We start from the raw sequence: 14,796 nt of genomic DNA, 5'->3' as shown, positions 1-14,796 counted from the left end.
TTTCGAGGATATACGCGAGAGCCAAATATGTCATCCATCACCCATGATAGGAGTCATTGCAGTCTGATAGCTGGCGCATAGTTCGATCAACCGAACGGGCAAGCTTTACCGACGACAATACAGCCTAGGCCGAGCAAATAAAGCGTCCCAGCTTGCCATGTGAGTATTCGACGAAGTCGCAAAACAGACACTATCTAGTTCTTACCATGGCTTGTCTTAGTGATCTACCACTTGAGATAATCTAGATTCTTCTCCAGGTTTGCTTGGAACTATTATCATTCATAGTTATTTACTGAATCGCATTAGGTGCTCAGCAAAGCAGATCTCCTATCCTTCCGTCTCGTCTGTTGCCAGCTCTCCATCATCACAGCGCCCTATATTGATGAACACCTCATCCGCGAGATTCACGAAGGCATACACTATCATCTCCATCAAGCGGCAACCACACCCCTCCACACAGCTCTTCTCCAAAGACTCCTCCGTTGTGGTGCCCTAGTCAACCACCGTAACGACACTGGCGAAACCACCCTTCATGTCGCAGCTCGCTATGGAAACCTGCAAGCCGTATCTCTTCTACTACACTCCGGTGCTGAGATCGACGCAGCAACCTTCCACGACTGGACACCACTCCATCTCGCCTGCCGCTACGGTCATGCAGACATAACCCAGTTCCTCATCTCTCACGGCGCAAATGTCAACAAACCCGGATTTCAAGGATGGACGGCCCTCCACTATGCCGAACGGGAAGGCCACGCGGACTGTGCTCTCGTTCTCCAAACAGCGGGTGCAGAAAGCCCCAAGCCCCGGAAGTGCGCTGCGAAGCGTTTGCATGACTGGTGGGGAGTTTACACCCTCTGACCAACCGCGAAACACGCTAGAGTTGTTTGATGGGATCAATCAGCGGCGGGGAGGGGCTTGCCCATTCGCAATCTTGTGCTATGGAGCTTGATGAAATCTAGCCCTCAAAACCCTAGAGATTACGATGGAACAAATCGCGGTATTGTGACTAGACAGGCTCGACTGTACCGGCATAAACACCTGGAATTGCATAGAGACCAAGACTAAAGACAATATAAGTTACGCGCGCAACAGAAAAAGCCAATCAATCGACCATGCTGATTCGTGGGCGTTTCAGCCCACTAGCAGGGGTCTCTGCACGTTGCTAGGCCTCAGCGCACAGCCTCGCTCTAGCCGCTAAGCAGCCTACCTATTTTTTCCGAAAGCCCCTCTTCCATGCCTCCTGATCTCTTGTGAACATCATCTCTCGTGAACATAATCTCTCATGAACAAAGGGAAGTCTTGAAGGTTACATTAAGCATGGCGGCCGCGTTGCACTGTCCTTCGAGACCCAAAACGGTGGCAGAGATCACATCTCGGCTAGGCAATTCCGCATGCGACGAAAAAGAAAAATCGGCGTTGCGTGCTTTGATCTCGCAAATGGTCGGCCGATTTCGTGACAAGAGCCGTCCAAGTTACTATGTTGAAGCGTCACGTCTGTCACGAGCCACGACTCAGAAACAATACCACCACTTGTCACAGGTCTTCTCGCGGGCGATCGTGGACAACGCCGAAAAGGGTAATGCACTTGACGGGGATCTTCTCCCTAGCTTCGTCTTTCTCCTTTGGAATAAGCCGCAAGGTTACTCGCGCAATGGGATTTATGCGGCAGTCAATGCATTGCGTGAGAGGCTGGACTACAAAATCCGCGAGAATGCATTGGAAGCTCAATACCTTCTGTGCTATACGCTCGGCGTCTTGCTCGACATCGCAGTCGATATCAAAGCATCCGAAATCGACAAAGATTCCCTACGGGATCCACTTCTCAAACTACTTGCGGATTTGAAGGATCATGATGAGCCACGCTTGGCTCAAGCGGCAGCCTACGCGTACGAAGCGCTCAGAGGTATTTCAGACAATCAAGGTCCCTGGGATATCTTCTGGAGCAACAGTTGGAGGGTCATTGCAGTGGCTGCAAGAACTGCCGGGGCTGTCTCAACTATGAACCCAGAAAGGCTACTGGAGGCGGGGCCAGACTTGATGGAACTTTTGGAATTCCTGAAAAAAATCTATGATGCGGGCAAAGACCTAGTTGAAGCTATTAAAGAGATGGATGAAGTGTTTGTTGAGAACATACGAAGACTTCCAAATCAAAGGCTCTGGTATGGCATACTTCGGTACACTAGTATGCTTATTATGGCTGGCGGCAACTCATTTGACACCCTTGAACACATATTACCTAAGGTCCCCTGTTGGGATAGCTGGCAGTTCTGGTGCGGATTGTATGCCCAACTCGAACAAGGCTTCTTGTTGAAAGGTCAACGGGAAAAAAGTCGGATCATCCGAGTTGTCAACGTAACATTCGACCTGAAATCTTTGCAGGAAATAAAGGCAAAGAGTTTGCGTGTTCGGCAGTGGATCAACCTGATTTCAGAGACGTTTGATCAAAAAGGATGGAAACAGTCCTTACCAAGAGCCCGAAAATCCTTTCCGTTCCGCTTTTTGAAAAAACTAGAGTGCGAACCGCAAGTGAGGAAGCCTTTTGACCCGAATATGGCAGCAGCTATCGGTGGCAGCTTGTTGGAAGATGCGTGGCACGAGTGCAAGGAGGCGCAAAGGTTCTATGCCGATGCCGCGTTGATGGAATATTATTTGCAACAGGACCGGCTAAAGATACTACGTCTCTCAAACGACACTCTGGACATCAAAAATTGCTACATTAATCTTGGAATTGTCGAACATTCCCTAGACCGACAACACCAGGAAGCCTTCGAACTACCCCTCCAGAGGCGTCTAAGGGTTGAAGCACCGGGCGAGGGGGAAGCACTTGAATTACAAGAACTTTTTGATGCCCGTAAGCTAAGAAGCCACGTTGATTCTCCCGATGTCCAGTCAGAAGCTCCAAGACGTATTCTGATTAGAGGTCGTGCTGGAGTCGGAAAGACAACGTTATGCAAGAAGATCGTTCACGACTTCATCAATGCCAACTTTCCCCGGTGGAAGTTTGAACGGGTGCTTTGGATACCCTTGCGGAAGCTAAAAGACAAGCCTACTCTAGATCAGTTCCTTTGTCATGAAACTTGGTCGAATCACCGCGAGAAAGACCATTTCATCTCTGCTCTTCTGGGAACAATATATGATCAAACAGACAACAAGACTCTTCTGTTGCTGGACGGCTTCGATGAGATAGTTGGCGCGAAGACTCCCAGTGGAGATCTTGTCAAGTCTCAACCGATCTTGGACCTTCTCAACTACCCGAATGTCATCATTACGTCCAGGCCGCATGCAGGATTTGATAAATCGATTCAGGACTTTGATCTCGAGCTTGAGACGACAGGTTTTCGCTCCGAGCAGGTAGAAGCATACGTCGACCAGATTGTGGGCTGCATTGGCAAGGATGCAAAATCTGCAAAGGAGATCAAGCATTTCATCAACAGCCACTGGTTGATGAAAAGTCTTCTTCAGATTCCTATTCAACTGGATGCGGTATGCTTTGCTTGGAACGAGAGGCTTCTCTCGCAAAACATCAGAACCATGACTTCCTTGTATCAGGCAATCGAAGTCAGACTGTGGAAAAAAGACATGGTACTCATGGGAAAGCTGAGCGAGAGTGAAGCTGATAATATCTACGTACGGTCTCAAGTCGAACAAGCTATGCATGACCATATCGAGCTAATTCAGAAGCTTGCTTTTACTGGCTTATACAACAACATTGTTGAATTCACACATCAACATCGAATAACAACATATGCAACATTGCCTGGCTTGGAAGGTAAATCGGATAATCTACTCAATGAAGTATCATTTCTCCGGAGCTCTCATTCCGCGGAGACTCACCAACGCCAGATTTATCACTTCATTCACTTGACCTTCCAGGAGTTCTTTGCTGCTCATTACTTCGTGCACTGCTGGATGACTGATACACCGCTCATATGTCTTGAACTGGACTCGACCGAGTGTCATCATCTGGATGCAAAACAATTTATACACCGCGAGAAGTATAACGGTCGCTACAATGTGATGTGGCGATTTGTAGCGGGACTTCTCTTTGAAAGCAAGAATCAAGAAAAACTGACTCAATTCATGCAAGTACTAGGCAGCGAGCCAAGGGATCTCCTTGGACTTGCACATCCTCGTATCTTGATGTATTGTTTCAATGAGATTTTGCTTTCTCCTTCGTGTCGTGCTCTGTGGCAATTGCAACAAGAAATGGATGAGGAGCTGTTGGCAGCTCTGCGGGTAGACAGTTTTAAGTCTTCCTTCGCCTTGAGTACTAAAATAGAATTTCCAGAGTACTTACTGGAGCAAGTCATGGACGACTCATGCCATGAGTACTGCAAAATTAGGGTTCTCTCCGACATTTCGAGGCGTGCTCGAGTGTCATCAGCACTCTTACGAAAGGTCAACAGTATTTTGCACACTAGCGAGAATAATGATGTGAAGCAAAGTGCTTTTATTGCCCTCCTTGCGCATAACAAATTCTGGCAGGAACCCCTCCAAGAGATCCTTGAGAATCCAAAGCTGTGGGTGACAGGAAATCGTAATTACCTCTTCGAGAGGCCAATGACGAGAGTGCCGGAAGAATTTATCAATACATTGTTAGCCTGGATTGAAGCAAAAGAGACTCTGGTGCCAGAGTTGGTTCGGCTCGTACAACAGCAGTTCAATCTAGCTAGAACAAGTATCACGAAGCTTGTATCGCTGCTAGATGCGCGTGAGCCACCTTTGAGGGCGTTTGCTGTGGCAACACTCGGGTTCTATTTATCTACAAACATCGATATCATCCCGCATGTTCTGGCTCTCCGGCATGATAGTGATCTACAGGTGAGGCTTACGGTCATCCGAGCTTGCTCCGCGCTCTCTGATAAGCCATCTGCTCTTGATACATTACACAATGCTCTGAATGATGACGATGCCAAAGTTCTAGAGCTTTCTCCAGATGCCTTGCGGTCAGAAGAATCTCTGCCCATGGATATTTTAGACACTGTGGCCTTTCGAATGAAAGATGAAAAGGACCCTATAGTGAAGATAAGAACAATGGAAGTATGGAGCAAACATTGGGCCCGCCCAGCGGACATCGTGGAAACTGCCGTTCTAATCCTGGATGACGACGGGAACTCCTGGAATATTAGGGTTGCGGCAGCTGAAGTCATTGGCCGTCAAAAGCTTCCTGAGTCTCGAGTGCGCTCTTTCGTGTCTATGCTCGAACATGCCGAGTCGGAAAAACGAGATCTAGTGCTTCTCATTCTCGGGGAATATTCCAAACACTCCACGCTCCCAGATGAAGCTTTCAAGGCCTTCCTTGAGATCTGGAGCCACACTGATGATTCCGGAAGGGGCCTCATGCAAAGCATGCTTCAAGATGACCATGACCTGAGTGACGACGTTCTGAAATCTTTGGTCTCTTTTCTGGGTGATTCGGATCAAAAGCTTCGAAGGCTAGCGTGTCGGGTATTTGTCGCACAGTCCCGGCTGCCAAAGTTCGCCACGGTCGCCATCTCGGCTCTGTTGCCCGACCCGGATTTGAAACACGAATACACGACGACCCTTGCGCTGGAGGCCCTGTGTAGGGATCCGGAACTGCCGGAAGGTATTCTCCAGGTCGTGGTTCAGACTCTGGAGGCTTCGCAATCATGGGATAACGTGCGTGTTGCTGCGGTTTGTCTCAGAGCACAAAGGCATCTCAGCCAAGGGCTCTCGCAAGCCATACTATCAGCCCTCACATGGTCCACGGCATCACATGTGGAGAAGGTGATTCGCAAGCGTGATGAATTTAGCACGGTGCTGCCGAACCTCGATGGCGAGCGTTGGGAGATGTTGTTCGAGATCTGGATGAAGAAAAGCCTGTACACCGACTTTTCTTGTGTTCTTCAGGGAGAGGAACTTCGGCTTACCACTCCGGGGCGTGCTTTAAGCGTCTACTTGTCAACTCCTCTACAGCGGGAGACTGTCAGAAATGCAGCGCAGGCTGCTCGAGCGCGGGTACTGGGTGGCTCTGGCTTGGTGCAGGAGTAGGCTCTTAGCGATCTAGGTGGTGATGTTGACTTAGTACCAATTTTGCACGGCTGCATGACTCGATTGAAGACTACACCGTAGGCGATTGGATACATAGCCATGGTCTTTCAGCAGACTGCGCATGCTGTCAACCGGTGCAATTCACAAATCTCGCCATAACCTCTTGATTACACGCGAGATGACAATCCGGGCTTTGCCATCCTCGGTCTCGCTTGCGTCGCGCTATCTCGGAAGGGTCAAGCTCTTGTGAGTCAAGAATGAGTTACCGGTGCGGTCATTTTCGGGATTGGACTGATAGTGTCACATACACTGGGAAGAAGTTGCCGGTGTCACGGTAGTCGTCCGCACTACAAACAGCTACTGCATCACACACGTCCACTACCTGCGCATATCTACTTTTTCAGACCAAGACTGCTGTACAAGCTCATTGAAAGAGTCAAAGCACAAGAAGCAATACAAGACCTGCTAAAACGCCAGCAGTGGCAACACCAAATTGTCCCTGAGACGATCTGCCAGCACCATTCAAGGCAACAGGAACACCAGTGCCGTTTGTGGAAGTCCCATTCGTGCCGGCAGACCCGGTCGTCTGATCAGCAGCCGCGGCAGCAGTGGCAACGCCCTTCCCAGTGAAGCCAGCCATATTCGCGAAAAAGATGCTGGTTGCACTGAGCTGTTCCTCTCTCCCATCAGTCCCGTCCCATTCGTCCGAATACCAGCGACGACCGCAGAGTGTCTGATTGTTGCCACCCGTGCATTGCTTCGCCGCTCCGACAGCCGACGCCTGCAGACGCGAAGACACCTCAGACGAGATGTACGGAGCGACGAGACTTGCCAGCGCCAAATCCGAGACAAAAGTCCCCTTGTACGTGTCTTCGAGCGAGTTGCAAACCTCTGCGGGCTCACAAAGGATTTCCGACAGGATCAGACCGCCGTACTTCTCGGGGAAGAAGGTTTCGAACGAGACGTTGAGCAAGCCGTCGAGGCCGGACTTCCATTTGCTGTTTTGACCGTTGGTCTTCGTTCTCGTTAGTCGTTGTTGCTCTAAGCTGGCTTGCAAATGACTTACGTAGTTGTACATATAGGCTGCACCGCTGATGTACGGCCCGTAATTGGCCGTCCACTGGTTGTTTCCCTGGGTCGTGCAACCATTGTCCACATTCGTGCTGTCGGCGATACTCCAGGTTTTGTTGTTCAAGAGCGGCACGCTGGCACTCCAGTCCCAGATCTTATCCGCCCAGTCTGCGTACGTCTGGTTGTGGGTGTACCGAGCCAGCCGCGCAGAGAGCTGGAAGAGACCACCGTTGCTGATGGCATTCTTCTGGGTGTATCCGGACTCGAAGGGCCAGATCTGCCAGCGCAGTCCGCCCCCGCAGTTGCTCGTGTCCCACCGTGCAACCTGGGTGTTGAAAACGCCTTCGGCCAGAGTCAACCACGATGTCTGATTAACGTCCTGAGGGTAGTCCAGCTCTGCGGCTGTCATCGCGGCAAGGCCCCAGGCCATCTGGTCGTCATTGCCTATCTGCGAGCTCCAGTTCGACGGCATGTAATCGTCGTCGCCGATCTGCCAGTACATGCCCTGGCTGACGGCGGGGTTGTAAGAGGCGTCGCCGGTGAAGTACCAGTATTGGATCATGAGATTGAAGAGAACGCCGCCCTCACCCCAGAGGCTGGGGATGACACCTGGAATCTCTCCGGTCTTGTTACCGTTGTAGTGCTGCATGGTGTTGAACGCGGCGGTGGCGGCTGCATCTTTAATGGACTCTGCAGATGGGATGATTTCAGCAGGAGACAAGAGGAGTAGAGTTCATTGAAATCATACGTTCATTGTTGATGTCCAAATCGATGGCAGACACGGTGCCCGCCACAAGGGCAGCGGCATAAGCCACTTTCAGGAGGTTCTGGAAGGTAGTTCTCGCCATATTCACAGTCACCATGGGAGAAGCTGCGTTATGACAGGAGGCTGACAGGAACCGAATCATCCGGGTGAACCAGAGATCTTAAGTTATAATCCACGAGCCAAGCGTCGGGAGACACCCGCCTTAGCGTGAGTCAATTGTGACCGGGCCATAGGCGGAAATCTCGTCTTCACTGCCTAATTCCCTAAAAGGGTGCACAACAATTCGTCCAGGTGGAGATGAACAAGTCAGGAACCGACCAGAAGAGGAAAAGGCTAGGGCCCTGCATCTGGGGCTAAGGGCCAAATTGACGCTGCGATTGGATTTCTGGGAAGGATCTAATTTCGGTTGCTGTGTTGGCGCCAAAATCGGACCCCTTTTAGGGTTCAAGGTTCCGAACTATTGACCCCCGCTGCGGGCCGTCAGGGGGTGAGCTTCGGAGGCTTGGGCCCGGCAGTGCCGACTGCCGAATGTTGGAGTATACTGTAGACCTTGTGATTTGTGGTTGTTTGAGTCTTTTCTGCCTCACTGGGGGCATGTCGATTATCTCGACCCCAATGTTTCAAGTAGTAAGCGGTGGATTGGGCACCTCGTTCATGCTTACCAGTTCGGACCTTGATTTTGTCTGGCTAACCTATTGCCAAGATGGCCCAGAATGCATGTCTTATATCCATCGCCCTACTTTCCAATTTTGTCGGTGTGACTATGATGGTGTCTTCTGTTAATCAAGCCTCGCAGCTTATGGTCAGGAGGTTGATCTGACAGCAGACATTACTGAGGCTTAGTCAGGACGAGGAAACTACTCCACCCAGAAACTCGGATCAAGTATCTCGCCTGGAGCTCTATCTCCTGCTCTATGCCTCTCGATTTGTGGCCCAGCTAGCGAAGCTATGCCTCTATCATCTTTGAAGCATAGAATAGCATGATCATCACTCATCGAAAGACGTCATACAGATACTTGACTTGAACAACGAAAGATACTCGATGAAAGATCTACGAGTGAGATGCCAAGACTGCATAACATGTCCCATCGAGAGAAGGGCAGTGCGCATTAACACATGAAATATAGACAAGACTTCATCGTCCCCCTGCCCACTCAGATGGAGATAAGGTTATCTTTCGAACCAAGATCCAGCCACACGCGACGATCGCATTACCGGCGGGGAAGATGAACTCATCCCATTGCGTCACAGCGGGCCGATTTCCTGTTTGGGGCTATCCGCCACAACCTGACTACCGACCAACATTCCACATTCTTAAGAAAAAAACCTCTTCAATTGTAACTCACTCCATCATATCTCCTCCATCAAGTGACCTTACCTCTACCTAATTAATATCCATTGCCACAGCAGCCACAATGTTCGCCTGGTAAGCGCGCCCACTATACCCCAACCACCAACACCAAAACTAAGACGCAATCCAGGTACCAAAGAAGTCTCATCCAACGACCCTACCTAACGCAGGGTCTCACCACAGCCGTACGCAACCTGTCCCTAATTCCACTACCCCTCTACCCGTGTCTCTGGACCCAGCAATCCCCCAATGCTAACCTCTGGATTAAGGTCCTCTTCGCCCTAGGCGACGGCCTCGCGCAAACCGCCATCGAGAAACGTCCCCTCGCCGAGTATGATGTAATGCGCAGCAGCCGGATGGCGCTATACGGCGGCGGTGAGCATGCGCTACCCCTACTCCTACCCTTTCTCCCCTCCCCTCCCCAAAAATATCACGGAGGTACTAACAAGCGCAGCTGTGTTCGGCCCCGTGGCCACAAAATGGTATCAACTCCTGCAAGCCCGCGTAGCCTTCCGCTCGGCAGGCCCGACGCTGGTCGCCCGCGTCGGCGCGGATCAGCTCCTCTTCGCGCCGACGATGATCGGCGTGTTCCTGAGCAGCATGTCGCTCCTCGAGGGGAAAAGCCCGGCCGAGAAGCTGCAGCGAAGCTACTGGGACGCGCTTTGCGCGAACTGGACCGTGTGGCCCGCGGTGCAGGCGGTGAATCTGTTCCTGGTGCCCCTGCCGTTTCGGGTGTTGGTGGTCAATGTGGTTAATGTTGGTATGTTTCCCTTTGCTCTTTCTTGGCTGGGGAGGGGGTTATGATTGAGGGTTGGAAATGGGATAGGGGGAAGGGAGTAAGGATGTTTGCTGACTTTTGGTGGTAGGATGGAATTGTTTCATGAGTTTGATCAATAATGCCCCGCGCGGGGAGGAGCAGCCTATTGGGGCTTGATTGGTTTGTAGAGGGCTGGGGTTGAGATGGTTTGGGGGGGGGTTTGATGGAGGAGCTCTTTATGTATGATTGATGTGTTGCTGGGTTGTATAGATGGTATAGATTTGAGGGCTTGGTTCTGATACTGGTTTGGTTCATTAGAGCGACAATGAATTGTACTTTGAATTTCCAGCAATGGGGTATGTTGACTATGCGCAATGCCATCCGGACAAGGGCATTGTCACTATTTCGAGAAATTCTTCCATGACGTACCCCGTGTAGATCGGATTCGGTCATCGTGGGGTCGGCGGCAGCCTACCTGTTGGAGCTTAGCCGATCGGTGTCGGAATATTCCTATTTAGGCTGAATCGCCTACCGCTCGATTAGGAATTTTGTTTTCGATCCCGATCCCATCGAGATCTATAACGACCGAAAATTGATTGGTAGACATGTTCATTCACTAACTGTCATATTTGGTCATTACCGTTAGAAACCCACGCCATATACTCAATCCGTAAATCACCTTACTGGTGCTGTCGCTCCAACCCTTCTCCTGCGAGGGTGCCGTATCTTCTACCCCAAAGCCAGCCGAACCTCCTGTTCCCAGTCGAAATTCTCTAAAAAGGCCATGAACTCCATGTCATCGCCTATGGTGGCTCCATCCGAGACTACTGCTTCGGAAGGAGAGATGCTGGACGGCACACCCGACAGCACGCGGTCCAGCGCCTGCGAGATGACCTTCTGGCCCCGATTACTGATCTCGTAGTCGCCCTCATTTTGAGGGACAAAGGTGTTGAATTGTGCGATGAACACTGACAGCTTCTGAATAATCTCCGACCGGGGAAACGGTGGTAAAGGCGATGCCAGCAGGGTGAGCGGCTGAGTCTGAGAGCGTCGGAGTAATTCGATCGACAAAACGCCGGCCGCGGGCAGGCCGATATAACACAACTTCGAGTAAAGTACGTTAGCCATGAAGAGAGATTTGCCTAGAGTAACAACTTACATCCCATTTCACGTATGCAGGAACCAGCCCTTGCCGTGATTGTATGGATATCATCTTGAGCAGGAGTGTGATGATCTCCGACGATGTGCGGATGAGCAGATCAAGTCCCTTGCCTATACGCTTAAACAATGTTTGGAAAAGTAGAAATTGCTGATACAAGAACTCTAGATGCAGGGATGCAAGTGACAGATCTTCCTTGTTGTCTGTCCATTGCAGATGCTCCGGCATACCTAAGCGGTACTCGTCCGACCTACGGCAAACCTCTCTGTTTGCACCAGATTAGTAGGTAGTCTGGCGGAGCTCAGAAAGAAACGTACAAGACCCTCTCCTCTAGGCCGTCAAGCTCGTGGCTCAAAGATACCTCCAAAACACTCTCGCGCAAGAGGCTGGCAATCAGAACGCCTCTAGCTCGTGCCCCTTTGTCAAGTCGTCCGTCTTTGTTCCAGCCTGCTGCATCGAGGTGCTGAAGCGCCGCCTCTCTAACCGCGGGCTCTGCTACGAGTTCATCATAATCGATATCCAGGGGGAACTGGATATTGCAATAGCGCCAGCATATTCGAGGCGGTCGGCCTAGGCAAGTCGCAAGGTCCTTGTCCAGTGCATAAGCCGCGACCATAGCCCTCTTTCGGATCTCTCCCAGAAAGAACGGGGTCTCACTGTCTTCAGCAGACTGGTGAATGCCTAGTGCAAAAACTGTGGTGGTGAGATCTCCAAGCATCTGCCATGTCCGGTGATCTGAAATGACATCAATACTCGTGATCTGGCAGACACTTAGGTCATTCGTGGCTTACCGCAACTTCCATGCAACGAAGAGAGGAAGATCATGTGTTGGATCATGGTCCAGGACAGTGGGTCGCTAATGATACCTAGATAATTACAAAATTGCAGGCAAGCCTCGGTTGCTTGGTCAGTCATCTGGCATAACCCTTCTTTCGTTGTTCCGGGGTATTCTTTGAATATGTTATCGAGTTCCTGTTGGAGAACTTGGAAAGTCGCCGAGCCTGCCTGTGCAAAGACAAGACCGATCATATCCCACCGGAGCGTGGACTGAGAGAGGTAGTCACTCAAGGACATCGAGGATTTGGTCTCAATTGGAGCAGCCGAGTTCTTGAACAGGACTCGGGACAGATCCATCAACCGTGCGTACTTATTCTCTGAACCTGCGGTCGCGTTGCGGTAGGATGCCCTCAGTCGTGCAATTAGTGGCCTTAATAATGGGAGGCCAAAAAACCATCCTGGTATGATCTTGTTGCGGTTCTCTATCAGTTTCTCGTACAAGTCGAGATGCTCGAGCAACGAGAGTACTTGGGCTCCTTGGTTCACCCGCTGGGGGTCAAGTGGTGTGTCTGTCTGGGAGAGCGAAGCACGAATCCCCAGCTCCAGCTCAACCTCATTGCTGAACACGCTGCCCGAGTAACTGGTCGGGCCCAGAAAACCGCTGCCTGACAGATGACGTTTCGAAACATTGGGAAACTGTGCGGCTCCCAGCAGGCTGACGGACGCGGAGCTCCCGAGATTGGTGACGGAAATTGTCTTCGCACACAGGAGCGGCTGGGGATTGGTGCTTTTCTGTGTTGCCTTGAGAACCTGGCCAGACTGGCGCGGCTTGGTCAGTGGGGCGGGATGGTAAACACAGAGGTCCGATTTACCACGGCGCTCGCAGCGTTTGCAGGTCGGAGTCGAATGATCGCATCGGAGCTTGGATTTCCGGCAAGGCTCGCATGACGACAGTTGACCGTTGCGACGAGGCGCAGACATGGTTTAATTAAACGTTAAACAAAAGTGTGACTCCGCGTGAGTCGAGATGAGTCAAACCGGGAGTCGAGGTCCGACAGTGGGTGCGACAGTGGGTGGGGAGAGGGGAGAGGGAGAGGGTCTGGAAGGGAAGATAAGCTCGCAGAGAGAAAGACAGGAACGCTCAGGGCTGCTCCGAGGGCCCGTGCGTTTACTCCGAGGGCCGACACCGGCCAGGCAGTAACAAACTATACGGAGTGGACTATACAATTCCCTCAATCATCATGAAAGTTATATAAGGGTCAGAAATCAGCAATGTGGAAAGTAAATCAGCAGCTACAGACAAGCCAGTTCGTCCAACTGCATCTCAATCTTCAAAGTGATTCCATCAACCGCATCCACCGCATCCACCGCATCAACACTCCTTGCAGCAATGCCTTCCAACCCATTCAACAGCATGTACCGGGCTATCCGGTCGAAGTCTCCCAAGAATGGCAATAACTCCGAAGACTCCAAATATTTCAAGAACAATGCGGACTCGAAACAATCCAAAGACAGCACGTCTTCAAAAGAACATGCGCAAGACGATTCTGCTTCGGTGCTCAGCGATGCCACTACCCTAGCTCCTCGAAAAGACGAACAGCCTCCGAGAAAAGACAACAGTCGAGATCAGGAAGAGATTGATTTTGATTCCGTGCGATACAGTAAGTACCACTGGACGACCGGATGATCATCTCTGTACGAAGATCTCGCAGTTTGTCAACATGCTAATCTCAAGACAGTGATGCGAGGAATGGCGACCCGTCACTGATACCGCGTGTTTCCCGATGCGCACCTTTGTCTGCACGTTATAGCGCTTTTCACGAGAGATGACCGATTAAAATGTATGGTAATGGCTGGGAAATAGAGAGGACTTTTGGGTTTGTTTTCTGGGGACAGAAGAGGGCAGTGGGTTGGAGTCTTTTGTTTGGGATACTATCAGAATGCATAGTATGCCACCAAATCGGCGGCAGAACGCACAGAATAGATAATAGCAAGGGTTATTTCTCTGGCAGCTCGAAACAACATACGTAAGTGTTTGAGGAACTCAAACGGGCGACAGCATTCTTTGAAGTGCTCTGGGTATGGTACTTCTGGTCCAGTCTTCGATTAAGAATAGACTATTATCCTCAGGAACATTCTGTTTCCAAAATCTTTGGTTGGCGTTGGTGAAACGTGGGCGCCTAGAGATTTCCAAGTCGGCTGCCCATGACGACTACCTCCGGTTCTCGAACGTGTTGCGACCCGGTTGTCGGGCCGTCGCAAGGGGAGAGAGCTTGTTAGACGTTTTGTGTCACTCAAACTATAATACCCCTTTCCTACTATCACATTCCATGCGCAGTTGCTTGGCTAGACCGTCGCTGCTTGGTAGGCTGCTTGGTTTGTTGTCAAAGGAACGGTGGGCGGAGTATCCCACCATTTCTTTCGAGTGCTGCAAAGATGCCAAGCTAAAGGCTTCCTGCCAAGGATGACTCGTAGACAAAAGTAAAGCTTGACTGTCTCTGACTTCGCGGATGGATGAAGGGTGGTATGTGGGGTTTCTGATGAATCTCGGCAGAGCCGTAACAAGCAGAATTTTCATAGCTGCCGGTTGGACAACTGTTCCACCCGGCGCGGTGGTTCAGCTCGACATTTGTTTCAGAGAAACGGGAGTTTCAACGCGGTGTAACAGGTAGAAGTAGAAGGGTCTTTCTGAGAAATGACGCAAGGCCAGACCTTGCTTCTACGCTGTCTATCGATAAGCCTCATTTTCGCGGAGGTTAGCGCAGACCCTGGAGGGGGGGGTTGGAGGATGAAACGCACAGAGGGTGGAATGGCTGGAGTCGTGGACCCTCCTCATCTTGAGCAATTCATTGGATATGCAGTACCATTGCACGAGCCAACCGGAGAAAGGCTCAACGCCATCG

The 14,796-nt window shown here is 50.9% G+C and overlaps 5 protein-coding genes across 5 annotated transcripts; 3 read left to right on the top strand and 2 right to left on the bottom strand.

Moving 5' to 3' along the window:
• Positions 1–1,140: 1,140 nt before the first annotated feature.
• Positions 1,141–6,444, top strand: BO72DRAFT_95474 (NACHT domain-containing protein). Its single transcript, XM_040950825.1, has one exon. It carries the CDS (start codon positions 1,318–1,320, stop codon positions 6,010–6,012), a length of 4,695 nt encoding a protein of 1,564 aa, XP_040801761.1. The 5' UTR covers positions 1,141–1,317; the 3' UTR covers positions 6,013–6,444.
• BO72DRAFT_447542 (glycoside hydrolase family 76 protein) lies at positions 6,199–7,947 on the bottom strand. Its single transcript, XM_040944569.1, has 3 exons — positions 7,832–7,947; positions 7,079–7,773; positions 6,199–7,027 (listed from the first exon to the last, which is right to left on the bottom strand). The coding sequence occupies exons 1-3, from the start codon at positions 7,929–7,931 to the stop codon at positions 6,449–6,451; spliced, it is 1,374 nt and encodes a 457-aa protein (XP_040801760.1). The 5' UTR covers positions 7,932–7,947; the 3' UTR covers positions 6,199–6,448.
• Positions 7,948–9,010: 1,063 nt separating this feature from the next.
• Positions 9,011–10,548, top strand: BO72DRAFT_95415 (Mpv17/PMP22 family protein). Its single transcript, XM_040950824.1, has 6 exons — positions 9,011–9,186; positions 9,260–9,275; positions 9,331–9,385; positions 9,470–9,575; positions 9,655–9,960; positions 10,067–10,548. Exons 2-6 carry the CDS (start codon positions 9,265–9,267, stop codon positions 10,132–10,134), a joined length of 546 nt encoding a protein of 181 aa, XP_040801759.1. The 5' UTR covers positions 9,011–9,186; positions 9,260–9,264; the 3' UTR covers positions 10,135–10,548.
• A 138-nt stretch (positions 10,549–10,686) lies between these two features.
• Positions 10,687–12,874, bottom strand: BO72DRAFT_376914 (putative chromatin structure remodeling complex protein RSC3; the record flags this gene model as incomplete). Its single annotated transcript, XM_040941235.1, has 4 exons — positions 10,687–11,061; positions 11,117–11,381; positions 11,434–11,851; positions 11,908–12,874. The coding sequence occupies 4 exons, from the start codon at positions 12,872–12,874 to the stop codon at positions 10,687–10,689; spliced, it is 2,025 nt and encodes a 674-aa protein (XP_040801758.1).
• Positions 12,875–13,259: 385 nt separating this feature from the next.
• On the top strand, positions 13,260–13,784 carry BO72DRAFT_447539 (uncharacterized protein). The gene has a single exon (XM_040944568.1). The coding sequence runs from the start codon at positions 13,284–13,286 to the stop codon at positions 13,578–13,580; it is 297 nt and encodes a 98-aa protein (XP_040801757.1). The 5' UTR covers positions 13,260–13,283; the 3' UTR covers positions 13,581–13,784.
• The last annotated feature ends 1,012 nt before the right edge of the window (positions 13,785–14,796 follow it).

This window comes from Aspergillus fijiensis, assembly GCF_003184825.1.
Source record: "Aspergillus fijiensis CBS 313.89 unplaced genomic scaffold BO72scaffold_20, whole genome shotgun sequence".
In the NCBI taxonomy this organism is placed as follows: Eukaryota; Fungi; Ascomycota; class Eurotiomycetes; order Eurotiales; family Aspergillaceae; genus Aspergillus; species Aspergillus fijiensis.
This window is presented reverse-complemented; position numbering and strand designations above follow the sequence as displayed.